At 43.7% G+C, this 24,618-nt stretch overlaps 1 protein-coding gene across 1 annotated transcript; it reads right to left on the bottom strand.

Annotated features, from left to right (window-relative positions):
• Window positions 1-16,344: 16,344 nt before the first annotated feature.
• Window positions 16,345-22,156, bottom strand: AQP4 (aquaporin 4). Its single transcript, XM_075828343.1, has 4 exons — window positions 21,749-22,156; window positions 21,049-21,213; window positions 19,376-19,456; window positions 16,345-17,013 (listed from the first exon to the last, which is right to left on the bottom strand). The coding sequence occupies exons 1-4, from the start codon at window positions 22,127-22,129 to the stop codon at window positions 16,750-16,752; spliced, it is 891 nt and encodes a 296-aa protein (XP_075684458.1). The 5' UTR covers window positions 22,130-22,156; the 3' UTR covers window positions 16,345-16,749.
• Window positions 22,157-24,618: the final 2,462 nt, after the last annotated feature.

The raw sequence follows: 24,618 nt of genomic DNA, 5'->3' as shown, positions 1-24,618 counted from the left end.
GGCGTACTTGCATTCTGTGTGGAAGGCACTAAGGGGGAATCACTACTGTGTTGTGGCATTTTGGGGTATCACTACTGTTAAGGGAGCACTGTGGGGATAATTTCCATGTGGGGACACTGAGGGAACTTCCTTACTATGTGGGGGCACTAAGTGTCACAGCTGAGGGGTATGTGGACCCACTAGGCCGCTCTGCCATAGCAGAGTAGCAGCTAGCCAAACTACAGTCAATAAAAGTCTATAGCACAAGAGTACCTGTGTAAGCTTCCAAGGCCGCGGAGTGTCGGGATTACTCACCCACCAGCGGCCGCAGCCATGGATCTGTGAGCGCTGGCTCGCATCACTTCCGCTCCGGTCTGCCGTGTCCCGTAGGGTGCGCATGCACGCTCGTGCCCTGCCTTAAAGGGCCAGCGTGCACACATAGGAATCATCATCATCAATTAGCCCATGATTCAACTGGACTATAAGAAGGACCCTGCCACTTTGCTCATTGCCTGAGCGTTGTTAGTATTCCCATGTCAGTCTTGCATATGGTCTCTTAGTGTTATCCTGTTCCCGTTGTTTCCCGTGCCCTGCTACCTGTATCCTTTATCCCGTGCTGTGTCCTTGTTCCAGAGCCTGTTAGTGTTGGAGTCGTGTCCTACAGCACTTGTTGTCATCTGCCACGTCACCTGTCATCTGCCTCGTCCAGTGTCATATACCACATTTAGTGTTATTCGCCATGTCTGGCGCAACCCACTGCACCTGCTGTCATCCGCCACATCTGGCACAACCTGCTGCACCCACCTCCATCCATGCTAAAGCCTCGGCCACTGTCTGGACTATTCAGGTACCCTTGAGCGGGACTTTGTATTGATTGGGTGCTCTGTTACTTGGCCAGCTGCCTCCCCGCTACGGCGCTGCTGCCTAGTGGATCCACATACCCACAGACCGTGACAACCTGTATGAAAGTCCTGACAGAAACGAGATGTAGCAGACGCTTTGGCACTGATGATACGTGGCACAGATGACACTTGGCGTGGCAGATGACAATTGGTGTGGCAGATGATACTTGGCGTGGCAGAGGACACTTGGCGTGGCAGAGAGGACGAACTCGACTCCAACACTAGACTTCGCTCAGGAACACAGTTACTGGATACAGGATACAGGATATGGGAACCCTGGGAACAGGATACAACTAAGGGACCATGGGGAGACACAACAACGCTTAGGCACAGGAAGGAGGGCAGGATGGACTTAAATAGGACAGGAAGGACAGGGATAGGTTAGGGAAGAATATAGTAGTGCGCACACCTTACTGGAGCGAGGCACAGACAGATAGCAGTACATGCCGGCGTCCCTGGGGAGGAGGAGTGGGACGCTGGCAAGAAGGTAATAGATGCTGGCGGCCGCTAGCCACCAGCACTGCATTAAGGAGGCATTTATACTGTGTGGTGGGCACTAAGAAGGCATAACTATTGTAAAGGGGCACTAAGGGGCCATCCTTACTGTTGGGGGGTACTAAGGGGGCAATATTACTGTAAGGGGGCTCTATGGGGGCATTATTTCTAAGCGGGCACTAAGGTGGCATTCTTTGTGGGGCACTAAAGGGCATCCTTACTGTGTGTGGGGCACAATTACTGTGAATGGGCATCCTTACTGTGTAAGGGATACTAAGGCGGCATAATTACTGTGTGCCACACAAAGAGGGCACAATGAAAGTCTGTGGGGCACAAAGGGGCACTATTACGGTGTGGGGCACTGTTACTGTTTACTGCACAAAAGGGAGCACTAATACTGTGTGGGGCACTATAACGGTGTAGGCCAATATCTGTTTGCCACTATTATTTTTGGGGCACTATCTGTGTTTGTACTGTGTAAGTAGTGTATGTAGTGTGAAGTGTGTATGTAGTGTGTGTTTTGTGTTTGTGTATGTAATGTATGTACTGTGTGTGAAGTGTGTTTGTTTGTGTATGTAGTGTGTGTACTGTGTGGGAAGTGTGTATGTAGAGTGAGTGTTGTGTTTGTGTATGTAGTGTGTGAAACAAGCCTGGGTAATAACAGATAGACAACAAGGTAAAAGTGCCCTGTTTGCAAATTTACAATGTATAGCTAGCTATACCCTGATGCTGCTGGCCATGCCGCCAACACACTAGTCACACTCACCCCTGCTGTATTTATGACCTGCCCCCCCATCTCTCCCCTCCCACTCAGCAATGATTGACTGCTGCAGAGGTATCTGCTTTATACAATGTGGGTGTTAATCATTGTTGATGGGGTGGTGAGAAACGGGGAAGTGCCAGATCATGAATACAGCAGACTCATAAGTCTGGGCTAATAACAAAATAGAATAAAATATTTTTGTGCCGTTTGGAATAAGAGGTCAGTGGACCTGTCCCTATAATATGCTGCAATTAAAAAGGGCTGCATATTCTCACCACACTCTAGGGCTGTGTAAGGTGAAATATTCATTAGCTATAATGGAACGTACAGCATAAAAGCATAGTCCTCTACACTTTTCAATATAATTGTATCCCACAAAAAAGTATACTGTGCAGTATGTATTGTATTGTAAGTATACTGTACATACTGAATGGGGTGTAAAAACAAGGTGTGAAAAGAACCTTATCTGAAATGCTTCTGCTCCTACAGAAAGTAATATGGGCAGAAGGGTATTATATGTCGCTCATAAGGTAATTCTCTATTATAAAAAGGCTCATCAAAAATATAAAATGTATCAAAGTTGTAAAAATGGATAAGTACCTACGCTGCAACCTCTGTAAATGTCTGAATAAACAAAGATAATATTACTTTCTCATATACACCCTTGCCTTGTGTCTTTCATACAATCTAAGGCCTTATTCACACGAACGTGTGCGTATTGTGCACGTAAAAAACGCAGCGTTTTGGGCACGTTGCAGGTCCGTGTGGCATCAGTCTATGCTGGGTGTCTGCGTTTTTTAAGCATGTATGGCATGCGTTTTTAACGTCTGTGAAAAAAACAAAAGGCGGTGTTATGGAGAGCCAACCCTTTAAAAAGGCTCCCTTGACCAACATATGCTTGATCTGTAGACATGTTATCAGCCTTTTGCAGCTTACTGCCTTCTTGTATTATAAGCCAAATTATGGCGTATACGCCGCTGGCCCGTGTGCTGTTAGTGTGGCTGATTTCACGGAGATTTGGTGATCGCCGTCCCATGCTAGAGGACGAACCGCGGAGAAGAAGGAGGCTTTGGGTTCATCCTCTTGTGTCCCAACGCACCTCCAAAGGGCACTTTCATACCCTCTATGATGATCTCCGGCGTCACCCTGAGAAATTTTGATCCTTTTGCCGCATGTCTGTGGCCACCTTTGATCTGCTGCTTGAGGAGATTCGTACAGGAATCACCTACCAGGACACAAACATGCGGCCATGCATTTCTCTAGAGGAGCGACTCATTGTGACCTTGAGGTATTGCTGTTTTATTTATTTTGCTTACAGGATGATTTGTGTGTGTCATTCCCTACATAACATGTGTTCTTTGTTTTTTGTGTTTTTGCTGTCATGTAGATTTCTGGCCACAGGAAATAGTTACCATTCGTTACATTTTGAATTTCTTCTGGGAGTGACCACCATTTCATACATTGTGTCATCCACCTGTGTCGTCCTGTGGCAGAGATTAAAGACCACGGTGATGCCTCAGCCCACGGCAGAACACTGGCTTAGTATTTCTGAAGATTTTAGTAGTGGCACCCAATTTCCTCATTGTATTGGTGCACTAGACGGGAAGCACATGAAGGAGCCCCCCACTCCGGCTCAAGATACTTTAATTACAAGCAGTATTTTTCCATCGTCTTGTTGGCCTTGGCGGACAGTAATTATTGTTTTACAATAGTAGACATTGGGTCGTATGGAAGCAGTGCTGATGCACGCATATTTAGGGCATCCAGAATGGGACAACGGCTTATGACCAATCAACTTGCTGTGCCTGAACCTACCATCCTCCCTGGCTCAAGCAGATCACCGGTCCCATATGTAATCGTGGCAGATGAGGGTTTTGGCCTGACAAGCCATGTAATGCGTCCATTTGCTAGAAGGAGCTTGGATGAGTGAAGGCGCATGTTCAATTACCGGCTAAGCAGAGCGCGAAGATGTGTGGAATGTGCGTTTGGCCTAATGTCCAACAAGTGGAGGGTATTTCTCACAACCATGCAAATGACGCCGCATAATGTTACTCATGTCATACAAGCCTGTGTAGTTTTGCATGACTTTACACGCATACATGATGCAAGTTTTGATGCTGAATATATCCAAACGAATGCAAGCACCCCAAACATTGTGCGGCCAACTCCACAAGGGAGGGCACAAACATCTGGACTCCGAGTGCTTGAAATATTTGCGGAATATTTTGAGAGCCCTGCTGGAGCAGTACCATGGCAGCACGATTCTATTTAAAGGGTGGCACAGTTATTTGTGGTGGAAAAATAGCTCATTTGTGATGAGAAATTATTTTGTTTTGTGGGGGGTTGTAGTGTTAGGAACTCGCAATACATGAGGACCCTTGACGTGGGTTGCGAGCTTATATCTTTTGGGGTTTAGACTTTGTATTTTGCAGGAAAACATTCCATTGTATTTGAAAAACATTGTCGTAAGCAATGTTTTCAAATACAATCCCAACTGTCCTTTATGCGTGAAATATCATAGCACTGCACGGCCTGATTGAAATGTCTTTGGAATAAAGCCAAACCCCAACAGATCAACTAATACCTCAATGATGTTGGCCAACAATGTTGGCCTGTGTAAACAGTGGTAAAACCTTAAACAACAACATGATTGCAAAACATTGTTAACCAGCAGAATTAAAAATAAGACACACACTCATTGACACCAACAAAATATGACTTTATGTTATGGTACCAATAAAACAAAAGTAATAACATGTATAACCCAAAAAAAAACAATCGCACCAATGTGATGCAAACCAAAAACTCCCACACAGAAGGATAAATTGCAGGAAAAAGGTGCACAAAATGTCCCAACTACAAGTCCTGGTAGTGATGTGGCGGGGATGCAGAGCTGTACATTTCAGTACCACTATGCTGTCCACAGGCCTGCTGAGTATGTTCCTCAACAGCATAGTGGTGCTGATGCTGCGCCTTGTAGATCTGACTTGCAGGGAGCAGATAGCTCACAACTGGTCGGTTGTAGCCCTGGAAATGTCTGTCCCAAGATTCCAGAGGACCAGGAGACATTCTTGAGGACATTGGCCTATAAGGATGTTGGCGTGCACTGGGGGTGGCAGGATGTGAAGGACCATGGGCTGGTGCACTGTACCCTAGACTAGTCTCCGGTAATACACGCCACTGCTCAATAGCGTTTAAGCAGTGACGTGGATTGTTGGGTAGAGTGGCACTGTCGATAAGAGTTATTATGGCCGCCTGGACCCGCATCAGCCTGTTCTCTGGGACGTTATGGTGCGGCCATATGCGTCGCAGACGTCCTCCTCCGCGCAGTGCCGCAAGTATTCAAGAACCCTGGAGTCGACTTGGCTACCTGCCGTAGGAATCTCTCTGCGCCTCCGCCTGGCTGTTGGTTGGCTTGCCGCATTTTCCTCCGGTGGCACATGTGGCTGTGATGACGAATGTGCAGCGGGTTTCGTCAGCTGTCGGCTCCGGGGTTAATGGCAGGAGAGTATTGGGGTTCTCATTAGCCTGCGGCTCTTCCTGGGCAGGCTCCTCTTCAGAGTCGGCGAGATTGTCACTGGTTCTAGAATGGAAATGTATAGTGATTTGCACCACTTCACCAAGGGACAAACAGTGTCATTTTACTGTATGACATGCGAAAACAGTCATTTGTCCAAGTGACATAATTATTACTTACGGTCTCATCTCCATGATGTCTTTCAGAAACAGTCGTGGTATGCCTCACACCGAGTGTCCCACAATTCGGGCCTCTCCTGCACAAGGCAGATCAATTTCTCCACGTCAAATGCCCGAGGCATGGCTGCAATTGTGTCTGTGCAGGTCTCTATGTGCCAAACACCTTCCAAAGCACTTTCTGGTTTGTACAAGTTTTCAAACTGATTTACATTAAATTAGCTTCCGTGTGGTGTGCGTGATTTTCACGCACCCATTGACTTCAATGGGTGCGTGATGCGTTAATAACGCACAAGTATAGGACATGTCGTGAGTTTTACGCAGTGGACATACGCTGCGTGAAAATCACGGACTGCCTGAATTGACTAACATAGGTCTGTGCGACGCGCGTGAAAATTACCCGCGTAACACGGACGTATTATACGTTCGTGTGAATAATGCCTGAGGCTGCATTTCCTGATTTCCTGTTTTGAAAGATATTAGGAATTATTTTTCAAGTATTAAAAGCAGTCCAGCATTGCCTGATTTCATAGAACCTTATATTGGATGCCAGTGGGTCTCTCCCCTTTACTAAAAACTCTTTCTTGTGAAGAGAAAATTCCCACAGCTAAAGTAAATTAATATCCCTGCTTAAAGATTAAATATAACTACAATAGATTCATGTTTCAAGCTACAAAGTCTAATTTAATAATGTGCTACAGTATGAGTGAAACCACAGAGGCAGGGCACCTCTAGAGTGAGCTGAGAACTGAACTGCTTCCTCTGCTTACAGTCATTGCAGCTACCTGCAGCTTCCACTAGGGGAAGCACATTGAGTCCAGATTTATACAGCTTCCATTCAATTCATTACTAGTTGTATAAATCCATATGCAGTTAGCTCCTCCACGTGGTGGTTGCATGCTGCCAGAATTATATCATTTATCATGTCAGAAAAACAGAGCTCCCTACACAGAATTATAATATGAAATGAATCAGCACAGAATTGTGGACTGAAATGGTGGTTATTACCTTTAGTAGAAGCATATTATATTTGATGGAGCTCTTAGTGAGACCCCTTCTGAATTTTGGGGCTCTATGATTTCTGTGTACACCCCTGAAATCTATGTTAATACTTGAGTGTGTGAAAATAAATGGCAATACTGTAGCGTCTATGGCCGCGGGCCGTCAGGCTTACTCACCTCCCGACGCCCGCAGCCATGGATTTGTGAGCGGTGGTCCCCATCTCCTTCCTAGGAGAGGCCAGCGCTTACTTCCGCTCCGGTCCGCTGTGTCACGTAGGGTGCGCACGCACGCGTGTGCTCGCTCTTAAAGGGTCAGCGCGCGCACATGAAGACAATCATCATCATCAACTCACATGATTTCCTGGACTATAAGAAGGCCCCTGCCCTTCTGATCCTTGCCTGAGCGTTGTTAGTGTATGCCAAGTCTGTCTTGCAAATGGTCCCTTAGTGTTTCCAGTTGTTACCCGTGCCCTGTAACTTGTTCCTGTATCCCGTGCTGTGTTCTTGTTCTTGTGCCTAATAGTGTTGGAGTCGTGTCTATTGCACCTGCTGTCGTTTGCCACGTCCTGTGTCATCCGCCACGTCCTGTGTCATCTTCCACGTCCAGTATGATTCGCCACGTCTGGCGCAACCTGTGGCACCTGTTGTCAACCGCCACGTCTGGCGTTACCTGCTGCACCCACCTCCATCCATGCCAGAGCTGCGGCCACTGTCTGGACTACCCAGGTACCCTAGTGCGGGACTTTGTATTACTGGGGTGCTCTATTGTTTGGCCAGCTGCCTCCCCACTATGGCGGTGTGGCCTAGTGGATCCACATGCCCACAAACCATGACAGTATGCTCAGGCCATGGACCCCGCTAAAACCTTGACAATACAAGCCATGCTGGCCGAGATGGAGGATCTCCAGTTAAGGCAAGACCAACTCCTCCTGTCGGCGAACTGGCATTGGCAAATCCTCTGTGGGAACGTCAGGGGCCAGAGACTCGTGACTTGCAGTACTTCTTACGGACTTTCCGCTCGATCTTTGAGGAACCTGGGAGAGTTTCTTCGGCTGCTGCATCCCTACTGACCCTACACCAGGGAGACCTCTCCATGGGCGAGTACGCCATTCAATTCCGTACCCTGGCTGCTGAATTAACCTGGAACATTGAAGCTTTGGTGGCCACATTCTGGCAGGGACTGTCTTCAGGGATTAAGGACGAGCTGGCCGCGCGCGATCTGCCATCTACCCTGGATGATCTCATCCTACTTGCCACCCGGATTGACATGAGTATCCGGGAGCGTTCCCAAGACATTCTCCGGGAGAGAGAACTTCCTAGGCTGGATTCTCCCTCCAGCAATCTTTACCATCCTCCTCAGTCGTCCCACCAGAGGATCCTATGCAGATGAACCATGTCAAATTGTCCGGGTCAGCGGCAAACTTCATCCAAAAGGAGCTAGTGGATCATCTCCAGTTGCCAAAGTTCCCCTGGAGACATCTTTGGCTGTTGCCTCAGTGAATGGTCTGCCTCTGCCTGACCCGATCGTTTCTAAAACCAAGCCATTGAGGCTCCAGGTTGGAGTCCCTCACTGAACTAATTTCTTTCCTTGTTTTGCCCAAGGCCATCAATCCTGTTCTGCTGGGCCTGCCTTGGCTTCGACTGCATGCCCCAGTCCTGTACTGGAGTTATGGAGAGGTTCTCCAATGGGGTTCCAAGTGCTTCAGTCGTTGTCTGTTGCAGATTCATCCTGTCCAGCCTCCTCTGTCTCAGTCATTGGTGGGACTGCCTCCCCATTTTGCTCAGTTTGCAGATGTCTTCAGCAAAAGGGAGGCTGAGACGCTGCCTCCACATCGGACTTATGACTGCCCCATTGAACAGGTTCCTAATACCTCTCTTCCCTGTGGATGGGTATATCCTCATTGCCAGAGTCTCTATACATGTCGGCCTATATCAAGGAGAACTTGGAGAGGGGTTTCATACGAAAGTCTTCCTCCCCGGCTGGGGCTGAGTTCTTCTTCGTTAAAAAGAAAGACGGATCCCTTCGACCCTGCATTGACTACCGTGGTCTCAACCAGATCACGGTCAAGAACAAATACCCGTTGCCACTTATATCTGAACTGTTTAACCGTTTACGAGGAGCCAGAATTTTTTCTAAACTAGACTTGCGTGGGGCTTATAATTTGATTCGAATCCGTCAAGGGGACGAGAGGAAGACGGCGTTCAACATTCGAGATAGGCACTATGAATACCTGGTGATGCCATTCGGACTGTGTAACGCTCAGGGTGGATTATACAAATAGAAGAGAGCTGCCTCAGTATCTTCCAGGTACAAAAGTCTGCCTGTCCTCACGGAACATTTGTTTGAAGGTGCCTTCATACAAGTTTGCTCCCAGGTTCCTCGGTCCTTTTGAGATTCTGCAACAGATAAACCCTGTTTCCTATAAGCTGCGGCTGCCTCCTACCCTCAGAATCCCCAACTCCTTTCATGTGTCCCTACAGAAACCAGTGGTCCTGAACCACTACAGCTAGACTTCCAGTTCCACAATTGCTCCCAGCGGTTCTTCTGATGTGTTCGAGGTGAGGGAGATCCTGGACTGCAAAAGGGTAGTAGGAAGGACTTTCTATTTGGTGGACTTGAGGGGGTTTGGTCCTGAGGAGAGCTCCTGGGGGACGGAAGAGAACCACAGTGCCCCTGCTCTTATTAAGAAATTCCTCCCTCACTCTGGCCCCAAGAAGAGGGGGCGTAAGAGGGGAGATACTGTAGCGTCAATGGCCGCGGGCCGTCGGGTTTACTCACCTCCCGACGCCCGCAGCCATGGATCTGTGAGCGCTGGTCCCCATCTCCTTCCTAGGAGACGCCAGTACTCACTTCCGCTCCTGTCCGCTGTGTCCCGTAAGGGTGTGCGCGCATGCTCGTACCCGTTTTTAAAGGGCCAGTGTGCGCACAGCAAGACAATCATCATCAACTCACATGATTTCCTGGACTATAAGGAGGCCCCTGCCCTTCTGATCCTTGCCTGAGCGTTGTTAGTGTATCCCAAGTCTGTCTTGCAAATGGTCCTTTAGTGTTTCCCGTTCCAGTTGTTACCCGTGCCCTGTAACCTGTTCCTGTTTCTCGTGCTGTGTTCTTGTTCCTGTGCCTACTAGTTTTGGAGTCGTGTCTACTGCACCTGCTGTCGTTTACCACGTCCTGTGTCATCCGCCATGTCCCGTGTCATCTGCCACGTCCAGTATCATCTTCCACGTCCGGTGTGATTCACCACGTCTGGCGCAACCTGTGGCACCTGCTGTCATCCGCCACGTCTGACGTTACCTGCTGCACCCACCTCCATCCATGCCAGAGCTGCGGCCACTGTCTGGACTACCCAGGTACCCAAGTGCGGGACTTTGTATTACTGGGGTGCTCCGTTGTTTGGCCAGCTGCCTCCCCGCTACGGCTGTGCGGCCTAGTGGGTCCACATGCCCACAAACCGTGACAAATACATATGTGTTTTTAGCTTTCTTTAATATTTTTTTACTTGCCACACTAGTCAAACCCTGGTATGCTATGGCTTGAAGCATCAGGTTGTATTCAACTGTTCATCTTGATGTCTACAGTTTCCTTTCTAATTTTGGAAATAGAAATAGTACATCACTGACCATTTCAATTATACAGATTGCAGGTTATGGCAAAGAGGGATGCTTCCCCCACTTGCTATTTTCACAGAATTCTTGCTGATGTCATAACAAGTTTTCGATGGAACAGATTATTTGTGTTAGACAGTTGTCTATTTTTAAGAACTATTGCAACATGAAGACTTTAGCTTTTAAAAGAGTAACTGTGCTTTCAAAAAACTTTGATATGTCATAGAGACATATCAGAAGTTTTTATCAGTGGCGGTCCGGAGGCTGAGACCCCCATCGCCACTGAAATGAAGGAGCAGAAGCTCAGCTGCGCGCCCTGCATCTTCGACTGTGATCAGCTGTCCTGAAGGCCGCTTACATAGAATATCTTTGAGCCTGTCTCAGCTGAGTGCTTCTGCACCTTCATTTTAGTGATAGTGGTTGTCTCAGCACCCGATCCCCCACAATCAAAACTTCTGATATTGTATATCTCTATCACAGTTTTTTTTTTTTAAAGTAACGATACTCTTTACACGGGATGCTACATATCAGGTCTTAGACTAGAAATAGCCGGTTGTCTTAAGTCACCATGTAGTGAAGTGAGGCTCTTGTACATCGATTGCAATAAATTGTTCTGAAATGCAATACAATGACAAATGCAGTTATATTACTGTTAAAGGAAACTAATTGGGTACATTGTAATAACCCACCATGATTTTCTGTCTTACAATTCGTTTTCTTAAACTCAATGAACTTCATATTAATACTATGATAGTGAGTAAATAAATTGCACGTTTATTCGGTTATGTATACATATACTGTATGTGTGTAATGACTTTATTTTACAACAGTTGCAAAACAAAATGATGAGATTCTTTCAACCCTTGTAACATTTTTGTTGTGATCGACCTTTGGTTATATCGCACACTTCAAAGTTACACCTCTATAAAATAGTAGCTGTCACCTTAGGGCATGTTTAGACGTGGTGGATTTGGAGTGGAAATCCGCAGCAGACTTTTCTTTATTTGGTTCTACATGTTTTTAGTTTAATAAGTGCAGACATGGCAGAAAACAAAGGTGTATGAAATAGAATTTACATTCCGAAGCATGCTTAATCTGTTGCGGAGAAGCAGTGGATTTTTACTGCGGATTTTAGACCTACCAAGTCTGCAGATTCATTGCATAATTGCCACGGTTTTACAGCAAAATCTGCAGTGGAAAATTTCCGCCACGTCTGAACATGCTCTTAAAGTGTCACTCTATCCACTAGTTGGGGATGCAATCTGATTGTGCTGCCTATCTGCAAACTACAAGCTGATTCATTATAGTTTGTAGTCTGAGACTACAGCATTCACAGACTACACACTGCTGTAAACAGAAAACTAGAGTTTGCTTGCACATTTTCAGTAAATCCATAGAAAGCTTTAAGCCTTTAATCAGCTTAAATAGACATGAACACAATGCAGTGTTTTTGTAACGTCCATCACACGGCTGCATTGAAATCGATTAATGTCTTGGGGCTATTTACATGGCCGTTTTTTAACGGACGGTGCGAACGGCCCGGGAAAAAATAGGACATGTCCTATTTTTGCAGTTTTCCCGGATCCCTCAGTAAACTCAAGTCTATGAGGGATCCATAAAAACAGGTCCCGCATGGGTGCAAATCGGCTGTGAGAAACTGACATTTTTCACGGCCGATTTAACACCCGATCGTCTGAATAAAGCCTAACACTTTTCTTCCCTATTTTATCACATTGTAAGTCATACAAACCCGGCACAACCTTATTTTCTTCTTAAATAACTCTAAGGGGGGATTCACACGAACGTGTATTGGGTCCGTGCGGGCCGCGTTTTTTGCGCAGCGTTTGTCCGCTGCGCAAAAAGCGCGACATGCTCAATATCTCCGCGTATTTCGCGCATCACGCACCCATTGAAGTCAATGGGTGCGTGAAAACCACACAGGTCGCACGGAAGCACTTCCGTGCGAACCGACTGAAACAGCGCACCAGCTGTCAAAAGGATGAATGTAAACAGAAAAGCACCACGTGCTTTTCTGTTTCCAAACATCCAAACGGAGTGTCTTTGAGATGAGCGAACCCGGACAACCGAACCGAACTTCACCGGGTTCGGCCGAACTCGTTTTGGCCGAACCCGGCAAAAAAATTTCCGGTACGCGACGTCAGGAGATAGTCACTGTCCAGGGTGCTGAAAGAGTTAAACTGTTTCAGCACCCTGGACAGTGAGTTCCAATCCCAATATACATGAACGTGTAAAAAAAAAAAGAAGTTCTGACTTACCGATAACTCCCGGCTTCTTCCTCCAGTCTGACCTCCCGGGATGACAATTCAGTCCAAGTGACAGCTGCAGCCAATCACAGGCCAAGCACAGGCTGCAGCGGTCACATGGACTGCGGCGTCATCCAGGGAGATGGGGCCCGATGTCAAGAGAGGCGCGTCACCAAGGACCCGTCACCAAGGCAACGGCCGGGAGGGAAGTTCTCGGTAAGTACGAATTTTTTCTTTTTTTTTAACAGGTTTCTCGATATTGTGATCGGCATTCACTGTCGAGGGTGCTGAAAGAGTTACTGACGATCAGTTAACTCTTTCAGCACCCTGGACAGTGACTGACGTCGACTAGACTCATCTCTATGATGGCGGCTGCGCGAAAATCACGCAGCCACGCATCATACACGGATGACACACGCAACTGTCAAGTGGTTTTTGCGCGTGCAAAACGCCGCGTTTTTTTGCGCGCGCAAAAACGCAACGTTCGTCTGAATAAGCCCTAAGTCTGTTACATTTTCTAAGAAATAGTCAAAATCCATGCAAATGACTAAAGTAATTTAGTTGTATTCCATACAAGACAATATTTCTTAATTTAAATTTGGTTCACCTGCATAGTCGATTTATAGGGAATGTATCATGCATTACATTTTGGTTTCTTTAATTAAATGTAATTCAGTAGAAGAGAAATAATGTGTCTTCAGGACACAGCTGTTTTTTTTTCTTTTTTTCATCACTGCATTCTGAGAGCCTTACCTATTTTTTTTTAATCAGTGAAGCTGTATGATGGCTTTTGGGATGAGCTGTATTTTTCAATGGTACCATTTTGGGGTACATATAACTTATCAATTTACTTTTAAAAATTTTTTTGAAGGGAGGTATACATGACATTTTAACTTTATTCTTTGGGTTGTTACGATTATGCTGATAACAGATATGCATTGTTTTTTTTTCTGATGTACTGCTTTTGTACAATAAAAGCACTTTTCATAGAAAAATTTTTTTTTGCATCATCACATTTCAAGAGCCAGAACTTTTTTTTAAAAAGAAACAGCAATTCTGCTAGGATTTTTTCGTCTTATGTTGTTCACTATAAATAAAATGTTTACTTTGCTATATGGGTCGTTACAAATAGGTATAAGTTAATTTAATATTTAGATATTTTTTCCTATTTTGCACATTAAGTGTATTTACAATCTAAAACCTTTCTACCACTTTTTTTTTTAATATACAGGGTGGGCCATTTATATGGATACACCTAAATAAAATGGGAATGGTTGGTGATATTAACTTCCTGTCTGTGGCACATTAGTATATGGGAGGGGGGAAACTTTTCAAGCTGGGTGTTGACCATGGCGGCCATTTTGAAGTCGGCCATTTTGTATCCAACTAGTTTTTTCAATGGGAAGATGGTCATGTGACACATCAAACTTATCGAGAATTTCACAAGAAAAACAATGGTGTGCTTGGTTTTAACATTACTTTATTATTTCATGAGTTATTTACAAGTTTCTGACCACTTATAAAATGTGTTCAAAGTGCTGCCCATTGTGTTGGATTGTCAATGCAACCCTCTTCTCCCACTCTTCACACACTGATAGCAACACCGCAGAAGAAATGCTAGCACATGCTTCCAGTATCCGTAGTTTCAGTTGCTGCACATCTCGTATCTTCACAGCATAGACATTTGCCTTCAGATGACCCCAAAGATAAAAGTCTATGGGGGTCAGATTGGGAGGCATTTCTTCTGCGGTGTTGCTATCAGTGTGTGAAGAGTGGGAGAAGAGGGTTGCATTGACAATCCAACACAATGGGCAGCACTTTGAACACATTTTATAAGTGGTCAGAAACTTGTAAATAACTCATGAAAGAATAAAGTAACGTTAAAACCAAGCACACCATTGTTTTTGTTGTGAAATTCTCGATAAGTTTGATGTGTCACATGACCCTCTTCCCATTGAAAAAACTAAAGTTGGATACAAAATGGGCGACTTCAAAATGGCCGCCATGGTCAACACCCAGCTTGAAAAGTTTCCCCCCTCCCATATACTAATGTGCCACAAACAGGAAGTTAATATCACCAACCATTACCATTTTATTTAGGTGTATCCATATAAATGGCCCACCCTGTACTACATTTAATTATTATTATTATTATTATTTTTTAAATCCCACTATGGGACCTGAACATGTGATACTCTGATCACTTCTATAAAACATTGCAATATTAATGTTTTGCCATGTAATATGTATTATGCCTGCAAGTATTACAGGCAACCTATAATGCAGGCCTGGGGGCCTTTGTTAGGCTCCTGGCTGCCATGACAACACATGGGTTTGGAGCGTACATGGGGTGACAGATGGAGCCCCCTCTTCCTGTCAAATTCCTTAGGTGCAGTGGTCTCTATTGACCATAGTATGTAAGGGGTCAAACTGCTGGAGTCGTTAGCTACAACTTGCACCCACTGGTAATGGCATGAGCGCAGCAGCTGTGCCTGCATTATCTCGAAGATGTAATAGTATGGAATTTAGCGAGAATGCCCCCATTACTGCAACATACTATCACATCATAGGTCAGGAAGGGGTTAAATCCCTCTAATAATAATTAGATGGCTCTGCTGACTCTGTCCCAGTCTACACAGCAAATCTAAGCTGCAGAAAACAGGAAATATCAGCCTGCTGTTTGTGCTCAGGGGGCAGTGTAAAACATTGATAATTCCATATGGATAGTCAGATTAAAAAAAAACTGATTTAAATTCTGCACTGAAAATCCACAACAATTTTCAGTACAATACTTGTGGATTGGGTATTTATAATGTAGCACATGTGAATGTGCAGCAAAATCTGCAGCAGAATTTTTTTGGCCAAATCTGGACTTTCTTGATTAGGTATCCATCATAAAGGAACAGAATTGAGTAATAAAAATCACCAGGTTTTTTTTTGTTTTTTATTGGGGGGGGGGGGGGGCTATTAAATAATATCTTCCATATTTGAATATGTACTTGGATTAATGAAACGGCTAAGCATTCTTGAGGCTTCCCATTAAAGTACTGGTACAAGGTGTCTATGTTGGGTTCTACTATGGTATAAGAGTTGCAGACATTGAAAGATGGAGAAAATAACTCTAAAATGTCATGATCTTTGATTACATCTTACATCTAAACGTTTTCTATGAAACACTTGAGTAATTACAGCAAAAAATAAAACTCCGTCTCTACATCATACAATGAAAGTGCATTTCACGTTAAACTAAGAGAAAGGTCTTTTGTCTATTTTTAGAGTGAGATTCAGACCTTTTTTTTTATGGTCCTGATAAATTGCTAGTCATTCAACAGATCAAACAAAGGAAAAATACATGGACAGGAAAAGAATGGTGCTTAAAGATTTTTCTCCTCCTCAAGCCGTTTCATGTTTTCTCCGGCTACTTCTTCATCTGTGAAATACTTTCTCAAAGTTTACTATTATAAACAAAGCGTGAAAAAGAAAAGATATATATATATATATATATATATATATATATATATATATATATATATATATATATATATATATGTGTATATATATATATATATATATATATATATTTTTTTTTCAAAATACAAAAAAAGATTGCAATAATTATATTTCATCTTAAATGTTATTTCTATTGTGCGTTTGCTGCTCTCCAGATAGTGATTAAAGAGGGGGATATCTTAATCAACGCTGACAACAACCAATTATGTGCCAGAGGAAAAACCATTTGTTTGAATTTGCCAGTGGGTACTTAAAACTAATGTGCACTGTCAATCTAGATACTAAACGGGCAGATTTGAGGCTCAATATTGACTTCTTGTTAAATTAAGGATCACTCTTATTTACCTCAGATTTGCCAAAAGGACAGTGTCCAAAGATTACGTGCATGTCTTATATAGTAGTTTTTACACTGTGGTGAATCCTGAATCATATAAGTATTTGTAGATAATAAAGCTTCTTTATAATATATCAGTTTCCTTGATCGAGAAAAAGTTTGGTAATGGTCTAGATGGCTTCCCTCTGGCTTCCGGTCTTAGTCATACTGAAGATAACACCTCACTAGAGGTATCCTTCCCTTTTTTCTCACTGAAAACATGGACAAGCCCTGGTTGTAGTAATAGGTCATCTGATTCAATCTGACTTTTACTTTCTTCTACTTCACAGTATTTCTTTTTGGATGATTGGGTTGCCTTATGTAAGACCTCCTTTAAACGATTCTTTAGTTCAACATCTGGACAGAAGACATATTCATAGAGGACTCCTGCCAGAACTGCGCCTGCTACTGGGCCAACCCAGTATACCTAAAATAAAACACAGATTATTATAATTAACACTGTTATCAAGTTAAATATTTTCCGGGGCTTTAAGAGACTGATTTAACTATGACACATTGTTTTTATACATAAAATATAGTAGCCTTGAATATAAGGCTATGTTCACATCTACGTCAGAGATGCCATAATTTTATGGAAAAAAGAGGAACTGCATGCAGCAGATCCGGCACTGCATTATAAACGGAAACCATTATTTAAATGAGAACAGAGCCTAATAATGAGATTTTGACTGTTCATTAGGCTTCATTCACATCTCCATTAGGTGCCTTTGTTGCAAATTCCATCACAATGGTTGAAAAAATAGCATAGCATGCAACACTATTTTCTGCGGTAAGGCTCTGTTCAGACTTGCATCGTCGCTCTGCTCCGAAGGATTAGTAGCATGACAGACACCAATGGCGCTCGACAGAACCCATTGACTGGGATACGGCGGGTTATTGGTCATGGTTTCGATAATTGTGCTGGCAGAATCTGCGACGGTGATGTAAACAAAGTCTAAGGCTCTGTGCACACTGGCATCATGTTTTCCATTTTTACAGAGGGTCTGATGGATCCATTATCATTCGTAATGATCTGTTTGATAGAGCCGTCATGATCAGTCATGATTCACTATTAGCAGTTATGATCCATTTTGTTACTTCTATATACTCATAATGAGTCTGTCACGTTTCCGGAAGGCTATTTTCACATCTGTGCTAGTTTTTCCATTATTCTATTCTGTCAGATGAACAGAGTAACGAGAAAAATTGAAGCATCAGACCTGTCGCATGACAGAAACCAACAGAGACTGATGGAATCCATTGATTTTAAAGGGTTCCTGCGGGTTTCCATAATTTTGCCAGACAAAATAGCTCTGTATGCTATGCTATTTTGTCTGTCAAAAATGACGGAATTTGCGACAGAGGCTTCTACTGGAACCTAAGGTGCAGATGTGAAAAGAGCCTTAGCTATACGTTATTTTGTACTGCATAGAATAGCGCGGCATGCTAGGCTATTCTGAACTTCAAAAAGCCATGGACCTGATAAAAAGGAACTGAATAAATATTCAGACATAGTGGTCATGTCGCGTTTTCTTGCAAAATGATGCCATTAAGCAAAAAATGCTGCTTTTTTCAGCGGTTTTGCCACGGACACCGTGGAAGAACCTAATAGACCCCATTATAAGTCTCTGGGGTTAGTCGGTAGATAGCAGTGTTTGTCATGTGACTGCTCCAGAACTGTGTCGTGGTTTCTGTTTATAACGTTCTGCGTATATCACACTCATCATGCTATGGGTATACATCGGACGTATACCACTGTGGGGCCGTACACCGTGGCATAAGTAGGCCATTGGCCACAACATAAAAAAAGTATACCCACTATATAGAAAAGCGCAGTCTGCCTCACATACTATACAATTTAAAAAAAGGTATGCCGACATAACATTCTAACGGAGGCTAAAAGCACAGTCTTTTGGCCTCAGGGCAAAGACTAAGTAGATTTGCATGTTAAGCAGCCTTATTTACAGAGATTCCAAGGGCGAGTGCCATGCATTTCCTTCACATTTTTGTATTATATTTGGAGTTGATTCTTTGCACGCATAGAGCACCGCAATTCCAATCATCTGGAGTACCACATACCCCAGCAGCGCATATATCCTGGAATATAGTCACGGAGTGGAGCAGTTCCAACTACAATTTTCTCGTGCTCTGATTATTGACAGAGCTTTATTCCAAGCTATATATTCCACCCTGGATAGGTTATCTGCGTGAAGTGTTTGGGAGAAAGTAGCATACATTTACATTTACAAAGATGTATAAGGTGATGTATTACCTTGAATCTGGTCACATGCAGTGCATAGTCTAAGAGAGCCTACGATAACAGCTAAGTGCAGAACCAACGAGTGTATACATTATTTGTTTTCATCTGGACATGGTGCGTCGGATTGGGCAAATTGAATATTTTTAACATACGTTGTTAGACTTCATGCACGTGGCTGTTTTATGGCTCTATACAAACTCAAAGTTGTATAGCATGGTAATACAGCACCTATAAACATCTGTGTAGCCATATTCTACCACCGTGCCATGTTCCTTTGGAAGAGAGAGATGTTCTCAACTAGAAGCATTGCTTGTAGGGGAGAATAGCTCCATAATACAATGTCGCACAGAGGCACCCTACGGTAATATATGGAGTGCTTAAAGCTCTGTAGTAAGGTAGGTGTCATCTTGTGCATGAGCTCTTAGAGTAAGAAAAATATGGTTTTGAGTCATTCCTAGTCAAATAGAGAATACAGTTAAATGTCAAGAACAATAGTGATAATATAATGAATATAGTTGACTGATCTTACCCAATGATTTTCCCATATGTTCATAATGACAGCTGGTCCAAACGATCTAGCTGGATTCATGCTGGCTCCTGTATAATTGATCTATTGAAGAATTGGCATACATGGAAGAATTTTAGGAACACTCAACATTTGTAATAAAGATGATGGTTTAAAGAAATGAAACAATTTTAATGTAACACACTATAAGCAAATGGCTGTACATAATTGTTCACTGTAAATCAAGTCAGTTATGGAATTGATCATAATAATTGTTTTGTGATTTTGCAAATAAGTGATTTCCATTGTTTCATAACTCCTAATACTATTGATTGAAGACTATATGGAATATGTGAAACTCTATATATTACAGTATTTAACCCCCATAAATACATATATTGGCCTTTTGGGACTGAGTTTTATATGTTTTAGTTTAGTTTTTTGATCATCATATTCCAAGAGCCATGCATTTTTTATTTCTCAGTTGACATAGCCGTTTGATCATTTGTTTTTTTGGGACAAAATGTAGGCTTCAGTGGTCATGGTAACCCATCAGCAACATAAGACCTTGTTTTGTGACGCCAATGGGCCAACTGAGGAAGCCCCCCCATTTGTCAAGCTCTTTAGATGCCGTGGTCGCTATTGACCATGAGAAATAAGATGTTAATGGCTGGGATCAGAGGTTGCCCACACGATCACTATAATGTACATGTACATCATGGAGGCTTCAGTTAAGGCACTCTATGACTTACATGTACGGTATATCATCGAGTCTAGAAGGGAAACTGTCACTGACATTATGCTGCCCTCAGAGAGTATTCCGGCTTATTCATGCGCTGCTCCCACCCAGCTGCCGATGTTTGACAGCTTTCTTCCTAATAGCTTACGAATATGCCGGTCTCTTTCCTCCCAGCGTTCGCATCGCTCTGCAACATTCCCAGTGACAGTTTACTAAATCACTAAACTATCAGACATGAGGGACAGACTGCTGAAATCAGCTTATCTCTCACAGCTTTATGCTGCCCTCTCTGAGTCAGTGACAGGTTCCCTAAAGAGGTTAAGAATGCAGAGACAAAAGATATGAACAAGGTTCCTATTTGTGACAAGTGCAGGCATAGAATCATCAAGGTTCTCTATCTTACTGTATTTAGAAAAATAATAATCTAAATAGTAGCGCAGACTAAGATGAAGAACGGCATGGCTATATTCCTTCCAAACTGCTCTCTCCTTCTTTGCTGTTTGCACAGTGTCATTCAGCTTTACAGGAGAACTACCAGAAGATCTATACTGAAGGAGTTGTCTCAGGTGGAAATGCCTAGGGCATATGGACATCATAAAGGGAAGTTCCTTTGGTCAGAACCCCCTTACATGAGCCAGAGTGGAGATCTGCTAACAAAGAGAGGTGCTTGCTCTAGCATACTTAAGCCGCTTATGTATTTAATGGAGGGCATTCATCTAAGCAGATATTGTTGGAGGACGTTTCTGGTATGCAACTACAGGTGAAATAACCATGCAATACATGGCTGAGTGGAAGCTTCTCTTTACATCTGATCTCTGCAGTGGCTAATAGAGGTGGGTCCTTTCTATTTGACGTCCATATGTCCTAATAGAGATTGCCCACAAAATAACACTAATATGTTGAACAGGCAATATGTCTCCATAAAAATAAATGAAAATTCATGATACATTATACTTACAGCAAATAAATGCCCTATGGCCACAGAAAATCCAATGGCTAATGCTACGGCCCCAGTGATGTCATTGCGCTTTGAATCACAGCTTGCACAAATTGTAAACAGCAGTTGGAAGGTAATTACCAGTTCAACAAGGAGTCCTTGACCAGGGGAAAGCATCTCATTCACCTATAGATGCCATTGAAAAACAACCATAATAACAAGTGGGGCAATTAAATGGCAAAGAATCTATGAAGAGAGTATTGCATGTGGGACTTTAATAATGACTGGCAAATTTTAGTAGAATATATTGCAAGAAAAGGATTCTTGAAAATACTGTAATTTCTTATTCTGGATCACTAATTGGATTCTAGAATATATATTTTATTAATTGATCTTGCTCATGTTTTTCATATATTCATTATGTTCTCTGTGTGCTTCAGAAATGCTTATTGTTATGGAAGCTTCACTGTATTGGCTATGTATTGGTTATGTGTCTGAAACTGATGGGTGCAACACAATGCTTTAGTCAATGTGGCCATCGAGCAGGGTGTATAGCGATGTTCTCTGGAAAGATAGCAAACCGCCACATAACAAAAGTTACTTTGAGGCTACAGTTTCATTTACAGCTTTTGTAGTTCAAAAAGAATGATTGATTTGTAAGAAAAGTAGTGTTGAGTTGGAACTAGAATTCTGGAATACAATAAATGGATGTGATAATTACCTTCGTAACTCCCAAATTGCCAGCAACGTCTGATGGAGTAACAATGTAGAGAATTCCTGCTCCTGCAATGGCACCCAAGCACTGTGCAACAATATAAAATGCTGACTTTGCAATGCTGATCTTCCTCATGCAAACCATTGCAATAGTGACTGCTGGATTGATATGGCCTCCGCTAATATGACCAAAACATTGTACAAGTGTTGCAATGCTAAGTCCAAAGCAGAGTGAAATAAGGACCAGGTCTGCTGGTTGACGGTTTTCCTTTGGACTCCAGTTAATTGTTGAACCAAGACTCAAAAGGACAAATATGAGCATGGCTAGAAATTCGCCAACCACTGCTTTCCAAAACGGTTGTGTCCAAACACCTTTGCACGCCACCATGATTGATTCACACTTGCACAGAGGACCACACTTGCTGAAATAGAGAGAATGAATCCCATGAGCTCAAGTCTATACCTTAGTCTCATTTCCTTTTATATGGAATTCTCTATAATGAGACATTGTTCAAATTAGTTAAATCAAATTTCACATGGTGTAGACCTTTGCTAGGAGATTATTGTATGAAACCCAAGTTTCTTAAGCCCCATAAAGTTTCAGATATTAGAAATATTGATTCCCTAAAAAATGCTCTTCGCAGTTCTGACAATTGAATGCAGTTTGGAGGCACCATGGTAGATTTATCACATTAAAACACATAAGTTTTGTTCAATTCTTTTGATGCTTTCTCAAGTTGTGGTTAAATATAGATGAATTTGTGCTTATTATTATTAATAACAAATATCAACACTATGGGGCAAATTTATTAAGACTGGCGCTATGCCATTCTTAGCTATCTGCTCTACTGGAGTAAGATGCAACAGATTTATTAAGAGAGGCACTCCACACCCCACCAAACATAAAATAAAAAATAAAAATACTCACCTCACCGGTTCTCTTCTCCCCTCCGTGTCCCCTAAGTCTCCCTCAGCGTGCGGCGGATCAGACAATGTCTTGACACTGAGCAGCATCAGGGCCTTATATGCAATGCAGCACTTAATGTCATTAGTGCTGTGTCACATACAACGTCCTGATGCTTGTATGAGCCATTGCACGCTCAGGAAGCAGTGAGATAGGCAAATTTATTTTTTCAAATTGATTTAATTGTGTGAAGGGAAAGGAGGGGTTAGGGGGTAATGCGATCAGAGGGGGGCAAGGTATGGGACCCTATGCCTATGCCAGCTAGGAGCCAGTTTTCTGGCGTCTTATAATAAATTTGTTGGCCGATGTGACCCCGCCCCCTTGTGCCGCTTTGTTTCTGATCGGCTCTGCTCGACTTTCCTTGGAAAGCTAAGCAAGCGCTGTATGAGCTCAATAGTAAGTCTAGTAAGGTCCGTACACCACTTGCTCAAACGAAGCGGCACAGCACTCAACAGAACGCTTCTTCTTTCATGAAAGTATAGTTACACTTGAAATATGCCAGTTTTCACACTGGCCATTAGAGCAGTCACAATAAGGCCTCGTTCACACCTGTTTTGGAGGGTCCGTTAGGGGCCTCCGTTACAGATCCGGCCAAGAATACCAGAAACAATATTGCAGCAGGCTGCACTTTTGTTTCCGGTAAAACCACGGACCCCCAGAAAAAAACAGATGGAACCCATTAAAGTCAATAGTGATGCCTCCAGTTATTCCCTTCTGCTCCTGTGACGGAGCAGAACAACAGAATGGTGAACGCAAATGTGATATTTCCTGTTTTCTGCAGCTCATTTGTCAGCTTTATTGTATATACAGACACAGAATAAGGAGAATCATTGTATTATCATTAGACGGTGGGAAAGTTATTGCCAAACCTAGTGTATTGCTATAGGCTGAAATAAGGCGAGATAGTAACATTATACACTATAGACATAAAGAAATATCTGTATACATCTCCCCTGTCACTCCCTGGTCTCTGGGGAGGGGGCTGTACTCCATAACGTCCTGGAGACTGTAATAGTCTAGGGCATTTCCCTGTTAATTGACTCCAGGGCCGGCCTTAGAAGTGTGCAACCTGTGGTATTGCACAGGGTGCATCACTCCAGCAGGTGGAAGGGAGCGCTGCGCTGGCTCCCTTAGCCTGCGTGCTTCAGAAGCGCCCGGGCCTGGTGACTCAGCAGCCACCTTCCCGCCTGGGCGCTTCTTCACTCAGTGGTGTTGCTACTGCTGTAGCAGCCACAGGGCCTGCTAGCTTAGACACCGGGCATGTGGGAGCCAGTGGCGCCATCCCCCCTCGACATTTCCGGCGGTGTCTCCCTGCTCTGCTATCTACTAGCGCCACTGTAGCTCCCCGATAGAGCGGAATCCCCCTGTGGATGGGGATTCCACTCCTGGAGCACTCTGCTTGATTTCTCTGTCCATATATGGACAGTGACAACAGGGGCAGCTCCTGAAGCGGAATCCCTGTCCACAGCGTTGCCGACGCTGTGACCGGGGATTCCACTCCAGGGGAAGCCCTTGATGTCACTGTCCATAAATGGACACAGATGAAAGGGGCTTCTCCTAGACTGAAATCCCCGGTCACAGCGTCAGCAACACTGTTGACGGGGATTTCACTTCAGGAGTTGCCCCTGATGTCACTGTCCATATATGGACAGAGACATCAAGCGGAGCACTCCAGGAGCAGAATCCCCAGCCACAGGGAGCTACAGTGGCGCTATCTACAGGAAGGGGGAGTGCTAACCACAAGGGGGCTGTGGGCTGTGTGGCACTACCCACAAGGGGGCTATGTGGCACTACCTACAAGGGGGCTGTGTGGGACTACCTACAGGGTGCTGTGTGGCACTACCTACAAGGGGGCTGGGTGGCACTACCTACAAGTGGGCTGTATGGCACTACCTACGGGGGGCTGTGTGGCT

Source organism: Rhinoderma darwinii, chromosome 5 (assembly GCF_050947455.1).
Source record: "Rhinoderma darwinii isolate aRhiDar2 chromosome 5, aRhiDar2.hap1, whole genome shotgun sequence".
Taxonomy (NCBI): domain Eukaryota; kingdom Metazoa; phylum Chordata; class Amphibia; order Anura; family Rhinodermatidae; genus Rhinoderma; species Rhinoderma darwinii.
Note: the sequence above shows the minus strand (reverse complement) of the source record. Positions and strands in the feature narration are given on the sequence as shown.